The following is a 16,807-nucleotide window of genomic DNA, read 5'->3' as shown; positions in this document are numbered from 1 at the left end:
TACATGGACTTTTGTAAGTGGCCATGTGTGTGATTTTTACACATACCACGAGTCTTAAAAACTCTTACAATACTTCGCCCTGTGCACCCCCACATCTGGGAGCAAATAAGAATATGAAGGGCTGGAGCGGAGAGATGGTTCAGCAGGTAAGAGCACATGCTGCTGCTCCGTCAGGATAGCCAGGGCCCAGGCGCTGCACCCACATCACACAGCTCACATCTCATACAAATCTACTTCAGAGGGATCTAACTCTCTCCGGCCTCTGAGATCACTGAACATACGTGTGTTCATATAGTTACATGACTATACACATACACACATATAAATAAAATTCTGTGGGTGTGTATATATGTATATATATGGCAAAGAGCCTTTCAAACAACAAGAAAATGCTCTAGGAACGGTTAACAATTAGGGAAGGGGCGTGGCTGGAGTGGGCTCAGGGGTTGAGTGCCTCGTTCAGTCCCTAACACCTACATGATGACCTTCAACCATCTATATGTCTAGTTCAGAGAATCCAACACGCTCTTTTGACTTCCAGGGCACTACACGCATGTGGTGCACATACATATAAATATGCAAAGCACTCACACACACAAAATAAATACATCTTTATAAAATAAAAAGCTGCCTCATGTGGTGGTGGTGTACGCCTTTAATCCCACACTGGAGCCCAGGCTGGTCTACAGAGCGAGTTCTAAGACAGCAGGACTAAATAGGTAAACCCTGTCTCAAAAAACCAAAATAAGTAAGTGTCAGGAAAGGACTAGACAGATGGCTCAGTGGTCAAGAGTGCCTGCTGCTATTGCAGAGGACCTAAGCTGGGTTTCCAGCACCCACAGCAGGCATCTCCCAATAGCCCACAATTCCAGCTCTAGGGAATCTGACACCCTTTTTGGTCCCCCCAGACACCAGTGTATATCATACAGAAGGGCATAAATAAAGTAGGTATTAGAAATATACAGTAACATAAGATATAGGTGATCTTCTCTCGTGGCCTCCTCCCTGGCCCCGCCCTCCTTTGTTGGAACAGGATAGTCCAGGCTGGTCTCAAACTCACTGCAGCTCTACTGCCTCAGACCCCCAAGTACTAGAGTAACCGGCATGCACCACTATACCTAGCAAAGTTAAATTATTTGGTTTTGTTTTTTTGGGGTTTTTGTTTTGTTTGTTTGTTTGTTGGTTTTTTTTTAAAGAAAGGTAACTGAAGTGTGTTAGTTATCCACTGCTTTAGAGCAGGGATCAGCTGACTTTTACAAAAAGGACACAGAGCATTTTCTATGTGGCAGCTTTCCTCAGCCTGGTGGCCCAAGAACAGCCACCGGGCAACGCCTAAACACACAGACATCACTGTTCCAAGAGAACCATTTACATATCAGCACGTTCCACAGGCCCCGTCTAGGAGACACGTCTCCTCCCCTGCTGCCCATCCAGAACAATGAGGCCTACACTGTGAGTGGAAACGGTTGTGAGGTAAACAGGCTGTGGGAGAGCATGGGGCAATGCCAAGTCTCACCAAGCATTTCCCACAGCACTCTGTGAAAATGTCACCTGGACCTACACAGCCGCTCTTATCTGCTTATTAAACAGTGGGACCTTTAGAGTCAGCACTCTAGAGCCAGAGCAAGGGAATATCTCTGAGTTCAAGAATGGCTGGTCTACAGAGCAAGTTCTAGGCCAGCCTGAGGGCCACAGAGACATCCTGTCCCAAAATGTAAAAAACAGAGAAACAAACAAAAGGAGGTGCACTACTATTTTATCAGGCTGAACTGAGTTATATTCAATACTATAATCCCATTCTCTCTCTCCCCCTCCTCCCTCTCTCTCTGTGTGTGTCTGTGTGTCCCATATATGTGCATATTCAGAGAGGCTCAAGGCTGATGTCTGGAGCCTTTTCTGATCATTCCTCCACCTTACTCATGACACAGGGTCTCCTAACCCAAAGCTGACCCACACAGTCTAGCCAGCTTGCAACAGGGATTCCCTGCTGTAATGACAATTTTGGTTTCTTTTAAAATCACAGAAATATTATAACGTTTTTATCTTAATCGGAGATGTGGGATATGGGGCTGCTTCAGCTTGTCCACAGCAGCTGCCTATGATTTGTTTCATGCTCAAACAGGGGTGTGATTTTGCCAGCTACAGATAATTTCTGTGACTGTATGACATTTGGAATTCTGGGAATTTTTTTAAAGGGTATATAAATGATAGGGCCCAGAGAGGCCCGGTGAGTTGTTGGTTATTGTTAGTTATGGTTTGTTAAGTGGTCACAAAGAAGAAGAAATCAGTTATCTGACAGAGGTCAAAATTTCACCCAAGAACTCGATGTCCCTAATCAGCAGGAAGTAGTCTAATGATAATGTAGCCCCCTTTCCAGCCTGACTTTATTCAAGGATATCTTTCCTCTCTTCTCTATCCTTTTTTCCCTCTCCTATCTAAGGGTTGAAAGGGTAGAAGAAAGAAAAACCACAAAGTAGCCAGAAACAGCTCCAGCCTGCCTCTGCCTTCAGAGGCTGGGATTTCAGGCAAGCTGCCTGCCAGAAGATCCCAACCCTGGTTCTTACATTTGCTGACTGCATGGAAAGCTCTTTAACCACTAAAATAGTCTCAATACTCTAATTTTTAAAACATTTAATTTTATTTTATGTGCATTATTGCTTTGCTTGCATGTGTGTCTGTGTAAGGGTGTCAGATTCTGGGAGTTACAGGTGGTTGTGAACCGTGGATGCTGGGAATTGAACCCTGATCCTCTAGAAGAGTAGTCAGTGTTCTTAATCACTGAGCCATCTCTCCAGCCCCCATATGCTCTAGTAGTTTAAAGTTTAAAGAATGAAGCTGGGCAATGATGATACACACCCGGCACTCAGGAGGCAGGCAGAGTTCTGAGTTCGAGGTCAGCCTAATCTACAGAGCAAGTTCCAGGATAGCCAAGGTTAGACGGAGAAACCTCATTGCAGAAAAAAAAATTTTTTTTTAATGGTCTTAGATTGACTTTTATGTTGGCGTGTTTTGTCTGGATGTGTCTATGCATGCAGTACCTGCTAAGGCCAGAGGAGAGCACTAGATCCCTTGGAACTGGAGTTACAGACTGTCAGGAAACACGCTATGAGTGCTGGAAATCAACGCTAGATCCTCTGGAAGAGCAGCCAACGCTCTTAAACACTGAGCCATCTCTTCAGTCCCTAATTTTTAAAAACATTTGACATGTCCCTTGTGTGCCAAGTACATTTAAGTGCACTGTGTGTATCTAATACCCACAAAGGCCAGAAGAGGAGAAGAGATCCCTTGGGGGTACAGGATATAGTGAGCCTCCTGAGGTGAATGCTGGGAACTAAATTCAGTCCCTCTGGAAGAGAAGGAAGCATTCTCCGATGCTGAACCATGTCTCTAGCCCTAATACAATAGACAGTCAGTCGTGGTGCTGAGCAGCAGCTGCACAAGCCAGACCTCACTCACAGAAGGCTGCAGGTGTCTGCAGCCTCACACTAGGTACCTTGAGGCTGACATCAGTCCAGTAGATGTGGTTGTTGGACACATCAAAGTCCAGGGCAGAGGCCTCCTTGACGCCTGTGAGCGGGATGGCCACATCATTGTTGTTGGTCTCCAGAGAGATCCTGTGGATGGTAGCTCTGCTGGTGAACACCAGGAAGGCCTCAGGGATGATGCAGGTCTTCATGTCACTCAAGAGCTCCAGGCCTATGGGGCAGCCGCACTTGGTGGCACGTGGGGTGAAGAAGCAAAGATGGCTGCACCCCCCATTTCCGTCCGCACACGGGTTGGTTCCTGCGAGGCAAATGCACAGCTCTGAACGACAGCTTTTGTCAAAGGAGAGGAGCACCAGCTCACAGCTGTGTGCGGTATGAGAGCAAGCCAGGACGGTGGCAGCCAAAGCCTTCTCTACTATGGTCAATGAGCAGCGACAATACAACAGGACCCTACCACCGTCAGGTCCCCGTCCCAGGGCGTCACATCTGTTAACAGTGGAAACTGAGAACACAAGGCTTCAAGGTGCCGTCATCTGAAAACAAGGGGTAGCCCAGCCTGAGCTACATCCAGCCCACCAAGCGATGGTGCCTTAACTTAACGACTGGGCAGCTGCTCCTCCTCAACACCTAACCTATGACATGGATTCTTGTTCTTCCAGAATGTTCCCTAATCACTGACTCCCTTAGCAAACTGTAACACTCAGGTTTGCCATGGCCAGCCAATGGCGTCTGTGATTAGAGCACTCAGAAGGTATCATTCATTTATTTGGGCCGGCCTGCAGCTAGCAGTGACTTGGTGTTAAGAATTTAAACTAAAAGAGGAATGTTCTTCCATTATCACAAATGGGGAGGGGGAGGGCAACTTCTCAAGTTTACTTGGTAGCCCAGGCAGGACTGCTTTACTCTCATCTGCTGCCTAAGGACACAAGTGGGCCTGGCCTTCCATGTCCCGTGCATGACAGGTGGATTTTCACAGGGGGCTAGTGAAATGAAGCCCGTCAGCCCTGTAGGTTGCCATGTGGCCTACCACAGTGACAGGAGACACAAGCCATGCCTCTAGTCACCAATGCTGCCTCCCTACTGGGCCTTTGTTCAGCTGTCTCTCTCCGGCCAGGCACACTCTGCCTGATCCTGCAGATCCAAGCTCAACCACCTGCCTCCTATTGGTCAAGCTGGGCACCTCAGTCACATTTACTGTGTGTACATGTGTGTGATATATATAAGCATATGTGTGTATATATGTGTGTGTGGTATGCATGGGTGTAAGTACATGGGTGTGCATGTGAAGGCAGTATGTATGGGTGGCTGTACATGTGCCTGCATGTGAGTGTGTGCCTACATATGTGTGTATGTGTGACATGCATATACACATAAATGCACAAGCTATAGCACATATGTGAAGGTAAGAGGACAACTTTTAGGTTACTGGTGTCTTCTGAGCACTGAACTCGGGGTATCGGGCATGATGGCAAGCACCTCTCTCCACTCCCTGAGCCATCTCACCGGCGGCTCTATAACATCCCACCTGCCTGCTGACTACTAACAAGCAGCCAAACCACTGCAGGCTCTTCCTGCATGTATCTACTAGGCAAAATCTGCCTAAGACTCGTAGGCATGGCCCGGGCATGGCACGGAGCATGGGAGTGGCAGATGGGAACAGCCCTTGGTCCCCACCCAGACCTGCATTTTGGAGTCCGCAGAAAATACACTCTTTTACCATCCTGACTGTCAAGTAAAAAGTGTGCGTTTGGAAGTCACAGCCAGGCTTGGCCACAAACACAAGGCAGATACATCTAATCCTTGACCACTACCCACCCTATATCCCTGGGCAACATGCCACCCCTACCCCCAGCTATCCTTAGCCAGCTACAGTCACCTTTTCCTGTCTTGTTCATCCTCAGAATGGGGTACCCTTCTGGACACCAAGCCCAGGTCTGAACCTGTCACCTTCCCTGGTGCTAATTAGCCAAGCAGAGCCATGGCTCAGAGCTCCAGGACTCACCAACAACCTTGGCCACGTTCACTGCTTTGAGTCCCATCAGGTCCGGGAGCTGATCAATGATGACATCCCGACTGGCCTTGACCTTGTGAACCCTCTCAATACTGCGACGCTGCCAGTCAGTCCAGTAGATGAAGTCCCCCAGCAGTGTAAACCCAAAAATGTGTGGCAGCTTGTCCTCTAGCAGGGTCTGCCGCTTTGTCCCGTCTATGTTGATCACCTGTGTGTTGACAGAAACAGGAGTCTGGATAGGCAGGAGCTGCACCAACCAAGAACAACCCCAGGAGAGCCCCCAGTTCATCAGCACCTAACCAGGTACCATGAGATGCCAGGTGGTACTGAACCAATACATCCTTGGCTGATGGAGGGAGGCTGCTCCTACTGTCTCTGTAGCCTTGGTGAGGACACTGTGAACAGTCAAAGAGTCCTCTTTCCCCAAGTGCTACTGAGGCATGCAGGGAGGGCTGGAGGATGCAGAACAGGGTGAGCACTGTGGGAAAGCTTCCTGGGATCCATTAGCAATGACTGCTAAGGTACTGGGGTGGGCAGAACACAGTTTCAAAGGGCACAGGCCAAACCACAGTCTGGACAGGTTTGTCCCTTATGGACATCTTAGTTATAAATTGAGCCCCAGGGGCCTGTGGTACTTTTCTTTCCTGTCCATGCTGGCACAGAAGAGCCAACTCTTCTTCTAGAAAAGACTATGCTGATTAAAACAAACATTTTAGGCTGTGGGTGTGGCTTAGTGGGTACAGTGCCCTCCTGGAATGATCCCAAGCACCAATGAGCTGGGCTTGGCAGGGCACATGGATGAGCCTAGCACTCAGGAGGTAAGGAGTCAAGATCATCCTCAGCTACACAGTCATCTCAGAACCGGCATAAGCCCCAGTATTCTCAGTTTGTTGGGGTTTTGTTATTTTTTATGTATACTAGCGCTCTATCTGCATGTATACCCGTGTGCCAGAAGAGGGCATCAGATCCCTTTAAAGATGGTTGTGAGCCACCATGTGGTTGCTGGGAATTAAACTCAGGACTTCTGGAAGAGCAGCCCGCTGACCCATCTCTCCTGCCCTTGGTTGTTGTTTTTATAAAACCACAGGATGAGTGAGACTCTGGTGACCCACGGAGATCAGCTATAGCAATGGCAACATCCCAGGCACAGGGAAAATGGTGAGGAAACACAGCAGGTAAACCAGCAAGCCTTGTCTGGCCTCTTGAGCAAGGCTGTACTTCTTGTTCATCAGGAGAACAGACAGAAAAAACTACAAGGCAGGCTTAGCACTGAACCACTACAGTTCACAGAAAGAGGTGAAGTACATCAGGGGAAGACAGTGCAGTTCCAACACCTTCCACCAGGGGTCGGCCCACTCTACTCCATGATCCTTAAATTAGAGCGTCCTTAAATTGAGCCCTTGCAGCCCACAGGACTCGTCTCCTCCTGCAGAAGACCAAATTAATCAGTAGGTAACCCACCCTGGAAATATAATAAAACAAACGATCAAAGGTGGGCTCCAATCTAAAGCCATCTGACAGAGTTGGAGGACACCAGAACCAGGTAAGGGCAGGTGCTTGGGGAGGTTTGGAGGTGGTCTCAGCTGGAGGCTGCAGGTAGGGCTGAACTAGCTTGCTCACAGAGGGCAGTAACAGACAGCTGCAGTTCGAACAGCCTGGAGTCCATTCTTTCTTTTGTTCTGCTTTTCAAGACAAGAGTTTCTCAGAGCTGGAAAGATGGCTCAGTGGTTAAGAACACTGACTGCTCTTCTAGAGGTCCTAAGTTCAAATCCCAGCAACCACATGGTGGCTCACAACCATCTATAATGAGATCTGATGCCCTCTTCTGGTGTGTCTGAAGACACCATGTCACCCTGGCTGCCCTAGAACTCCCTCTGTACACTTAGCTGGCCTCAAACTCAAAGATCTGCCTGCCTCGTCCTCCTGAATGTGTGCACCACCACTTCCCTGCTAGAGTTCATCCTTACATTCCCGTTACAAGACACACAGGCAGTGGATAAGCCAGGAATGGGAAAACATCTGGGGGAATGGTTGAACCCCAGTACAAACCATTAACACAGGGAGCTTCTCTTCCTATGGAGAAAAGCTCAGACAGCAGGTGAGGGAAGAGACAGGGACAAGCAGGGCTCCAGGTTACACAGTGACTCTGATTCCTCAATACAGGCCAAACCGGGGCTGGGAAAGATTGCTGATGCTAGGAAGGAAATAATCCTCAGGGGAGGAAAGATAAGACAGCAGTTTTAACCTAGCAGAGGTCAGATCCTCTTTGTATCTGTCTGTCTGTCTTGTCTGTCTCTTCACCCTTCCCCCCAATTAATTACATGTGCATGTGCCATGACAGAATTTGCAGGAATCAGCCCTCACTTTCCATCATGTGGGTTCCAAGGCTTTGAACATAATTATCACAGATTACAGGCTTGGTCACAAGCAACTTTGCCTGCTGAGCCATTTTGCTAGCCCGTTCTTCCTTCTCTCCTTCCTTCCTTGAGATCTCACAGAGCTCAGGATGGCTTCGAGTTCACCACTTCTGTTCCTCCTGCTTCTGCCTCCTAATGCTGAGACTACAGGTGACACCATGTTTAGTTTAGGCCAAGCTTCGGGGTGGAACCCTGGGCCTCCTGCGTGACAGACAGCATTCTACAACCTGAGCTACATCTCTGGCCCTATTGATCAAATTAAACTTTCCAAGCATGGTAAAGTGAGCTGCAGTAGGAACACACTTTCCCTGGATCCATTCTAGAACAGTGAAAGAAGCTCACAGAGAAACCAGGGAAAGGAATGGCGGTCGCCAGGTGGCCCCGCCTTGGCTCCCACTCCTAGGCTGCCCTGAAGCAAAATGAGATGAGGCCAGAGATTTCCTGGCCAGGTCCAGTCACACCCAGGGTGAGGACAAGATCGGATCTGGGCTAGCATAGTGGCAGGGCTTCTCAGGGGACCTCCTCCCTGTCACCGAAGAACCACACCCTATGTCATCATTTAGTAAAGACTACAGGCCCTCAGACCTAGAAGAAAATGAAAATGGCAAGAAGCAGTTCTTACCTGCTCTAATGTGTGCAAACAGAAATTACAAAAATGTCCTATGATGGCTGTGTGTCTGTGTGTGTGTGTGTGCGCGTGTGTGTACATGCTAAAGCCATACTCTGAGCACTGGGAAGTTACATCCCTAGCTCCCCTTTACAGCATCCTGACTAGTTGCACACATCTGCACAATTAGCACAGCTGGTCTCTGGCCTTCCCCAGACCCTTGAGCCTAAGGAGGAGCTGTCATTCAAATTTCCCATGGGACCAATTCTGCAGCTGCCACCTTCCCTGGGGTCACATACTTCCAAGATTTCCCAAACCAAGCAGGAACAAGCTGGGTGTGCTGGGATTCAGAGAACATCCTCTTCTTACCCAAAAGGAGGACAAAGACCCAAGCAGAGTTCAAGAAAGCCCAGACCCAGAAATGCCCGGGCCAGGAGAAGATCCCAGAGATAGGTTTTCTGGGATGGGGCAGCAGACTACACAGGACAGAAAGTATGGCCAGCTTGGAGCTGTCACGGTGGCTGTCACAGTGGTTGGTCTCAGGAGGACAGTGACAGGCAGAGTCTAGCAACCAGAGATTCTACTAGGATTGGTACAGAAAGAAGAAAAATGCCCGTGAACCTATGGCTTACACTCGAACACACACATGCTGAGATAGACAGACAGAGAGAGACAAGAGAGACATACTGACAGACAGACAGACCAGCAAGCAAAGAATTGAGACTCTCATGGGCTTCTGACAGAATCGTGAACTACTGCATCTGCTGTGAAAAGGTAAACGGTTCTTGGTAAATCACATTTGAAATGTCACCTGACTTACAATTTCTCTACCAGACAGTCACGGGAAGGAAGAAACTGTATTCAGACAAAATGTATACATGAATATTGACAAGAGTTTCATTCCTGACAGAAGGACAAGAGCAAAGGACTGAGGAGACACTGCAAAGTGTGTCCCACAGAGGGGCATGTGACCGAAGAGGAGGAAGTGTTTGTACACAGGACAGCACAGAGCCTGAATACAGTATGTCCCCAACAAAGGCAGACATAAACAGCTATATCGAGAAGTCTAGTTACAGGAAATATACCCAGAAAACCAAGTCACAGAGACAGAAAGGTGAAGAGTATCCCCAGAGGCTGGAAACCAGAAACATGGGGAATGGCTATGACCTGGTGTGGGGTTTACTCTCCAGATAGAGGTGTTCTGGATGGAGACAACTGTCACACTAAAGGCCACTATGCTAGGAGCACAGAGCAACAGCTATGTGGTCCAGCATCTCTGGGAGCCATGTATCCCTGTCAGGTTCCCATTGGCAGCTAGGGTACCAAAGACCAAGACTTCCTTAGCCGCCCTGGAGGAAGAAACTAGCTTCTGCTCACTGGTCCAGGAGAACGACATTTTCAAGCTCACGAGCAACAAAATAATTTCTTTTTTTGAAGAAGGGAAACTATCAACAGGAAAGTCCATGATAAACAAGCTCCCTGTGTCCCCAAGAGAAGGACAGCTCCCCATCCTGAACCTGAGCCCTTGTTCCCCACCACGGAGTACTCCTGTTCCCTGGAAACACAGTTTCAGACACAGCCTACTCTCTAGCTCCTTACCCTGTCTTGGAAACCACCCAGCTCAGGCCAGCCAGTGTTGGTGTAGTGGGACAATCATTGCCGGAGAGCACACCCCATGCCAGGTCATATGGTCCTCATTGGTGGTCTCAACAAAGCATGGTACCCACAAACAAGGAGCAACAAGAAGTTACCAGGAAAAGTAGGAAAATGCCCACCCTGGGGAGGGGCATCAAGCAGGGTAAAAAAAGTGCTCTTGATGCTGACAGGGTCACCAGCCACTGAGATCTCATCAAAAAGTACCCAAGGGGCTCTGCCAAAGACACATAGGCACTGACGAACAAGGCAGATGTGCAGGGAACATGGACTGTTAACTCCACCCCTGACTGCTAAGGTACAGTCTCTGGCTGCCATTTTCACATCTGAAGCTGCAGGGAGGATACCTGAGGTGTCAGTACTTTTGGCTGTGTAGTTTGAGACAGACTCCTACTATGTAGCCCAAGAAGACCTAGGATTCACCATATAACTCAGCTGATCTCAAATTCATAACAATCCTCCTGCTTCCGGCTTCAAAGCCAGCAGATCTCCCCGAGGCCTCTCAGACGGTCGGAATGAGACATCAGAAACATTTTTTTTTAAGAGAGTGCATATTTAGATCTTTAAACTTTTTAAAATTTCTCTGTGTGTGTGGGGTGGGAGAGCATGAGAAAGAGATGTATGTGTGAGAGACAAGACAGATAGACACGGTGGTGGACGCACATGCGTGGCACGGATCATACGTAGAAGGTGAAACACATAGGAGTGGATCCTCTTCTTCTAGTGCGTAGGTCCCAAGAACAGAACTCACAGCAACCATGCTCCCCCACTAAACAGTTCCCATAAACCATTTTGATTTTTCTTTTTGAGACTCTACACACAGCCCTGGCTCACCTGGAACTCACTATTTAGACCAGGCTGGTCTCAATCTCACAGAAACCCATCTTTTCTTTCCGTGTGCTAGAATTAAAGACATGTGTAACCACATCCCTTTTTTTATTTCGGGGGAGGGGCCATTGGTTCTTTTGGTTTTTGTTTCTTTGTTTCTTGAGACAATATCCTAATATCCCAAGTATTCAAACTCACTATGAGGCCAAGGACCCCAAACTCCTGATCCTCCTGCCTCCACCTCCTGAGTGCTCAGATTATAGGCATGTGCTACCACACTGTGTGTGTGGTACTGGAGACTGAACCCAGGGCTCCTCCGGACATGCTAGGTAAGCATTCTACCAGCTAAGCCATATGCCCAAACCCCTCACAATTTCCTTGAGGATTCCATTTGGCCATATAGCAGGGTATGGCCATCTACTGATACCCAAGGCAAACCCAAGGGCTGGCCTCTGCATGAAACTTTGGGTATCTGGTCACATGATGCCACTATTCAGGGTGGCTTCTTATACTCGTATGCTCCTTCATGAACATCTGTCCCCAGAGGTCTTACCTCAATTTTATCAGTCTTGGCATCCCCCCAGTACAGCTTTCCCTCCTGCAGGTCCAGGGCCAGCCCGTTGGGCCACCCAAGGGAGGTGTTCACCAGGACATGCCGATCTCGCCCATCTAGGTTGGCACATTCAATTTTGGGGTTCTCCCCCCAGTCTGTCCAGTACATGAGGCTAGAGAAAAAGCAAATGGCCATGATAGTGTCTGTTCTGTCCTTGCTACACCCCAATTCTGAGGGACACACCTATCCTAGCCTCTTAGCCAACACGGCCTACAGCTTAACAGGAACATCAGAGCACCCCCATAGCACAGGCCAACACTGGGCTTGCAGAGGCTGCAGGCTCAGCTCCCATAGGAGAATTCTGAAAATGACTCTGTAGATCATATGGGCCACCCTTGTCCCTGACCTGTTGGCTAGAGTCCACAACATCAAGGAGGAGGGCAACAGGGAGCCTTCTAGAAACAGAAGCAAAAGCTCCCATTTACTTAGGATGTTGAACCCAAGGAAAAATCTGGAGAACGGCAGAGGGAAGAAGTTTTAATTCAAGAAAATACAGGCTACTCTGGGCTCAGGACAGAGTCTTGTCTCTTGCTACCTCTGACCTGCCTCTGGGTCCCCAGGTATGAGTTACTTCCTGGGACCTGGGATCATGCACAGTTCACTTGCCATCCCACTTCTCTGGATCCTCAGGCTCAGAAGGCACAGAATGGCGCTGGCATCTGCTCCTGCCTCATTTCACACACGAACTCTGTGGCCATGGGGCTGTGACCTCACTGAGTTCTAGTGGTGTAGCTGGGAGTAGATCCCTAAGTTTTCAGACCCATTACCTGAGCTGACCACCAGACCCCCTGCTTCCTCAGCCATAGCTTCAGATAACACCAGGGCTCCTTGTCACCATCCTCTTTGGGGACAAACAACCCTGCATTCTGGCCACTACCACACAAATTCTTCTGCCTACTATTGGGCCCAAGGTCACTAAAGAGCTACTGCAGGGCAGAGCCTCCCCCTACACTCCCACACTAACCGATACCCCCACTTCTGGACCTCCACACGTAAACCTTTCAACCCCTCTGGCTTACAAGGCCCCACAATGGGCTGTGCTGAAAGCCTGGGGCAGAGCCCATAGGCCAACAGGATTCGGAACAGGCACCAGCACCTGTGGGTATTTGCAGCTCCTGCTGTGCTCTGGTTCCTCATTGCCACAGGAAACACTATTGGACTTACAGTGGTCAGAAGGCTGCAACCACGACTCCTGACCAGCTGTCCCTTAGACACAGGTTTACACCCTGCACTAAGTGCAGGCTCTTTCTGACCCCACCCAGCATCAGTCCCAGAGTTCCAGGGCACCCTCCCCTTTAGGGTCTGGTAGGTTACACCACCAGGCACAGATGCTGGGGTCAGTGGCTCCATCTTATCATGTCCACTTGGCATTGATACGGGTTTCTGGGGATCAGAGCTTATCCACAAATCAGCACAGCAAGCCCTTAACTGCTGAGAGATCTCTCTAGCCCCATTCCAGCTCTTTGGTGTTTTCTGTTTGTTTTTGTCGTGGATCCCAAGGATCTGCTTGGGTCCTTATGCTTGCTAAGCAGACACAGAACCATTGCCCAGCCTGCCAGGCTTTCTCACCACTGCCCCATGGCCTGTCCCTGAGCTCTTCCAAGTCCACTCTAAGGACCAACAGCAGCCACAGCTCTGCAAGCCATTTGAGAAATGTTTTTAGACCAGCCCTATTCGCTGACTCAGAACTGTGAATATCCCAGGGGCTGGGGAGCCAGGACTACCCAGAGCCCGCCGCAGTCTCAGCCAGTCTTACCCCATCACAGGGTGCAACACAATGGCCCGAGGTTCGTCCAGATCCTCAGATACCAGGATCTTTCGGGAGGTGCCGTTGAGGCGAGTCACTTCAATTCTGTCAGTGCCTGTATCTGTCCAGTAGAGGTTCCGGGCGACCCAGTCCACAGCAATGCCATCGGGGTCATTAATCTCAGTGTTCACAAGTGTCTGCGCGCCTGAGCCATCCAGGTATGCCCTGCGGATAGCCCGCACCTCATCATCTGTCCAGTACACGTAGCCCTCCAGCGGGTCATAGTCAATGGCGATGGCATGCCGGATGTCGCCCACCTGCAGCACTATGTCTGTGAAGTCAGGTGTGTCCAGAGAGATCCTCCTCAGGTCTGTCCGCCGGGCCAGCAGCAGCACTTCCTCAGCCCCTGTGGAGATACAAGCAGTGAGGTCAGAGGTCTGTCACTGTGGCTGAGGCGGGCACCAGAGCCTGGGCCTGCAGTGGGGCTATGCAGCCATGTCTCAGCCAAGCCCCTCGATCACAAGAGTGGCTGCAGGGGCTCTGTGAGGCTGACACTGCTTTCCTGTTTTACGAGGATAACGCTGAAGCACAGAGAGGTTGAATAGCTAGCTGGACCCCCTCGAGCAGGCCATCTAGCTTCCAATGTGGATGAGAGCCTCTGCCAGCTCTTGTCCTTCTCCTGACCAGGAGCCCACCTATGCAAAAATCCCCGCTGGAGGCACAGGGCTCCAGACCCCAACCGCAAGTCCATCTCCCCTCCACCCACCAGGTAAACCTGTCTTACTCAACCACCCAGCCCCCTGCCAGGGACGGACGTCTGTGTCAAGTAAGCTCTGCCATGCACAACGCTGGGACGGAGGGAGCCTGGCTCTAAAGCTCAGAGCCCCACGGATACATGCTCCACAAGCACTAACGCAAAACTTAGAACCAATGACAGACCAAAAGCAAGAGAGCCAAGCGACCTGAGTTCCTTCTACAGTGGTCTAGATCCAGTGAGCCCAGTGAGCCACTGTGGGCTCTGTAGAATGGGATTCCACAGGAGATAAGCAAGGAATACACTTCCAATACATCTCAGAGCCACTGTAAGTTGTCAAAAATCAATGTGGCACTAGACACTGAGAACCTGTGGACAGCAGAGAAGCTGTGAAACCCAGCGAGATTTGGGGGTCATGTGGCCACTAGAGCCTCTTCTGAACCAACAGCATGTCCTACGTGTTCCAGTCCCCAGGGCCCAAGAGTCAATATTAAAAGAGCTGAAATAGCTAACCCTCACACAGTAGACAGCTGCTTACATTCATGATGACTTGATCAAGGGTCCCCAAATTACTTTGACTTCCCCACCAAAGGAAACAATCACAACAGCTTCCTGCTCAGAGATGGCACCAGGAAGAAAAGTAAGGCAAAGTAAAACTTGGGAGAGTCCTGAGTGCCCAACAGCAACAGAGACTCTTAATCAAATCCAGGCTCCTGAAGAAAAGGTACACGTTGGGAGGTAAAGAGAGGAGCAGAATCTGGAATCTCAACAGTTTTCTCCTCCATTCTCAATATGTTCTGTTAACCTCTGACCTGTGCATGGACTGACAGCGTCATCGGCCCACAGTCTCACAGGGACTGCTATGTGCTCTTTCCCAGAACAAGGGTCAAACCTGCCCGTGGAGACATTGCCCTGGGGCAGAACTTTCCTGGTGTGACTCACCAGGCTTGTTTCTCTACGTTGGTGGCACCTGGGTCTCATCCTGGCTCTAACACTGAGCCAGAAGTCATGAGGCTTTTGTAGAAGGAGCTCAGGAAGGGTCCCTCAGGGCACTAACTGTCAGGGTCTCTGTGTGGGACAGGCAGTATGTGCCAACTGTTCTCTGGCTTCACACAGTGCTGCCACATCAGGAAGTGCTGATCCCCAATGGAAACTGACTCTTGTTCCCAAAACCACATCTAAACCTGTTTTGCTAACCCTGTCCCACAATCCTGTACCCATATGTGGTACATCTTCATGTTAGGTATGGTTACGCCAGGAACCTGGTACACAGAGAGGCCAAGCTCCCGGCAGAAGGGGCACACAACAAAGTGGGAGCGTGAGATCCTTTAAGCCAACTAGGAGTGACCAGGCCAGCTCAGCCACACTAGCAGCATCTCTCTATAGGTAGCTACTTTAGCTCTAGACCAGCTATGGCTTAGGAAGAGGTGGAAAAAGCAGGCTCAGGAGTCCCTTCACACTGAGGTGACAGAGCAGAGGCCATAAAGTGAACAAGACCAACAAAGAACCCACAACCTCAAAGTGTAGCCATGAAACAGAAATAGGGAGCAGAGAAGGATGAAGAGAGGGGCTATGGAGGTGTGAGGGCTACTCTCTGCTGCATCACATGGAAAAGCCCAATAGAGTGTCCCCAAGCTACACACAGGCCCTAGCCCTCTAAGAGCTAAGTCAGCACAAGACCCTAAAAGTACATCCATCAATGAGAACTCATCCTAGCCACCCTGAGAAAGACTGTGAATTAAGTCTTGGTGGCTACAGTAGTAATTTATTGCTGAGCCAAACCCATGGCTGCCGAGCGACTCCATCATGAGCAGGGGGTCCTCTGGAACCCCACTGCTGCACAGCATTTTGAAGCACTTTTAGTTTTACAAAGAAAAATACAAAAACCACATCAGGGATTCTGAGACAGGGACACAGCCCAGCCTTGTACACAAGGCGTAACACAGGCTTCCAGGGCTCAGAACAGAAGGCTCTGGCCAAAGCCCGAGCCAGGAAGAAGAGGTTTGCCGAGGCTGGTGGTGCCCATGACTGATCTCTGAGAAGAATCTTTAAAAGTGAGGCTGAGGGCTGGAGAGATGGCTCAATGGTTAGGAGTCACTCTTCCAGAGGTCCTGAGTTCAATTCCCAGCAACCACATGGCAGGTTACAACCATCTGTAATGGTATCGGATGCCCTCTTCTGGCATGCAGACATACATGCAAATAAAGCATTCATATACATAAATAAATTTTTATAAAAAAATAGTGAGGTAATAACATAACTGTAAGCCCAGGGTGCTCCAAGGGGACAAGGCACAGTGCTGGCCATAAAGAGGAGAGGCCTGCCCTCTGCTGGGTGCCTACAAAGCCAGTAAATGATGCTTCTTTAAACACCAAGGAATCAAACATTTTAGAAACTAAAAATTTGAGTAAATACTCGCTTTTTACATGTTTCTTTCTTTCCACGTGTGGGGGTGTGTTCATATGCAAAACGTGTGTGCACACGTGTGTATAGAGCAGAAGATGACTTGGGTTCCCAGGATCAAACTCAGGTGATTCAAGATCGGTGGCAAGGCCCTTTACCAAAAGTGAAGCCATCCCCTCTCCAGGAGCCCTGACAACCACTGGACTAATGTGTGAACACCTGGCTTCTTTCTCTGTTTCCTCCTCCAGCAGCACAAAGGTAGATCCGGGAGCCAGGCACAGGGCACAGT

The 16,807-nt window shown here is 49.5% G+C and overlaps 1 protein-coding gene across 1 annotated transcript in view; it reads right to left on the bottom strand.

The window, feature by feature from the left end:
• The window catches only part of LRP5 (LDL receptor related protein 5), a 93,934-nt gene that overhangs the window by 28,587 nt on the left and 48,540 nt on the right, over nucleotides 1–16,807 (bottom strand). Inside the window, exons 6-9 of the mRNA XM_080913228.1 lie at nucleotides 13,371–13,767; nucleotides 11,555–11,726; nucleotides 5,488–5,704; nucleotides 3,494–3,783 (exon numbers count right to left, since the gene is read on the bottom strand). Of these exons, the coding sequence (XP_080769354.1) occupies nucleotides 3,494–3,783; nucleotides 5,488–5,704; nucleotides 11,555–11,726; nucleotides 13,371–13,767 (1,076 nt within the window). The remainder of the gene's footprint in view (nucleotides 1–3,493; nucleotides 3,784–5,487; nucleotides 5,705–11,554; nucleotides 11,727–13,370; nucleotides 13,768–16,807) is intronic.

Source organism: Micromys minutus (assembly GCF_963924665.1).
Source record: "Micromys minutus genome assembly, chromosome: 2".
NCBI lineage: Eukaryota > Metazoa > Chordata > Mammalia > Rodentia > Muridae > Micromys > Micromys minutus.
Note: the sequence above shows the minus strand (reverse complement) of the source record. Positions and strands in the feature narration are given on the sequence as shown.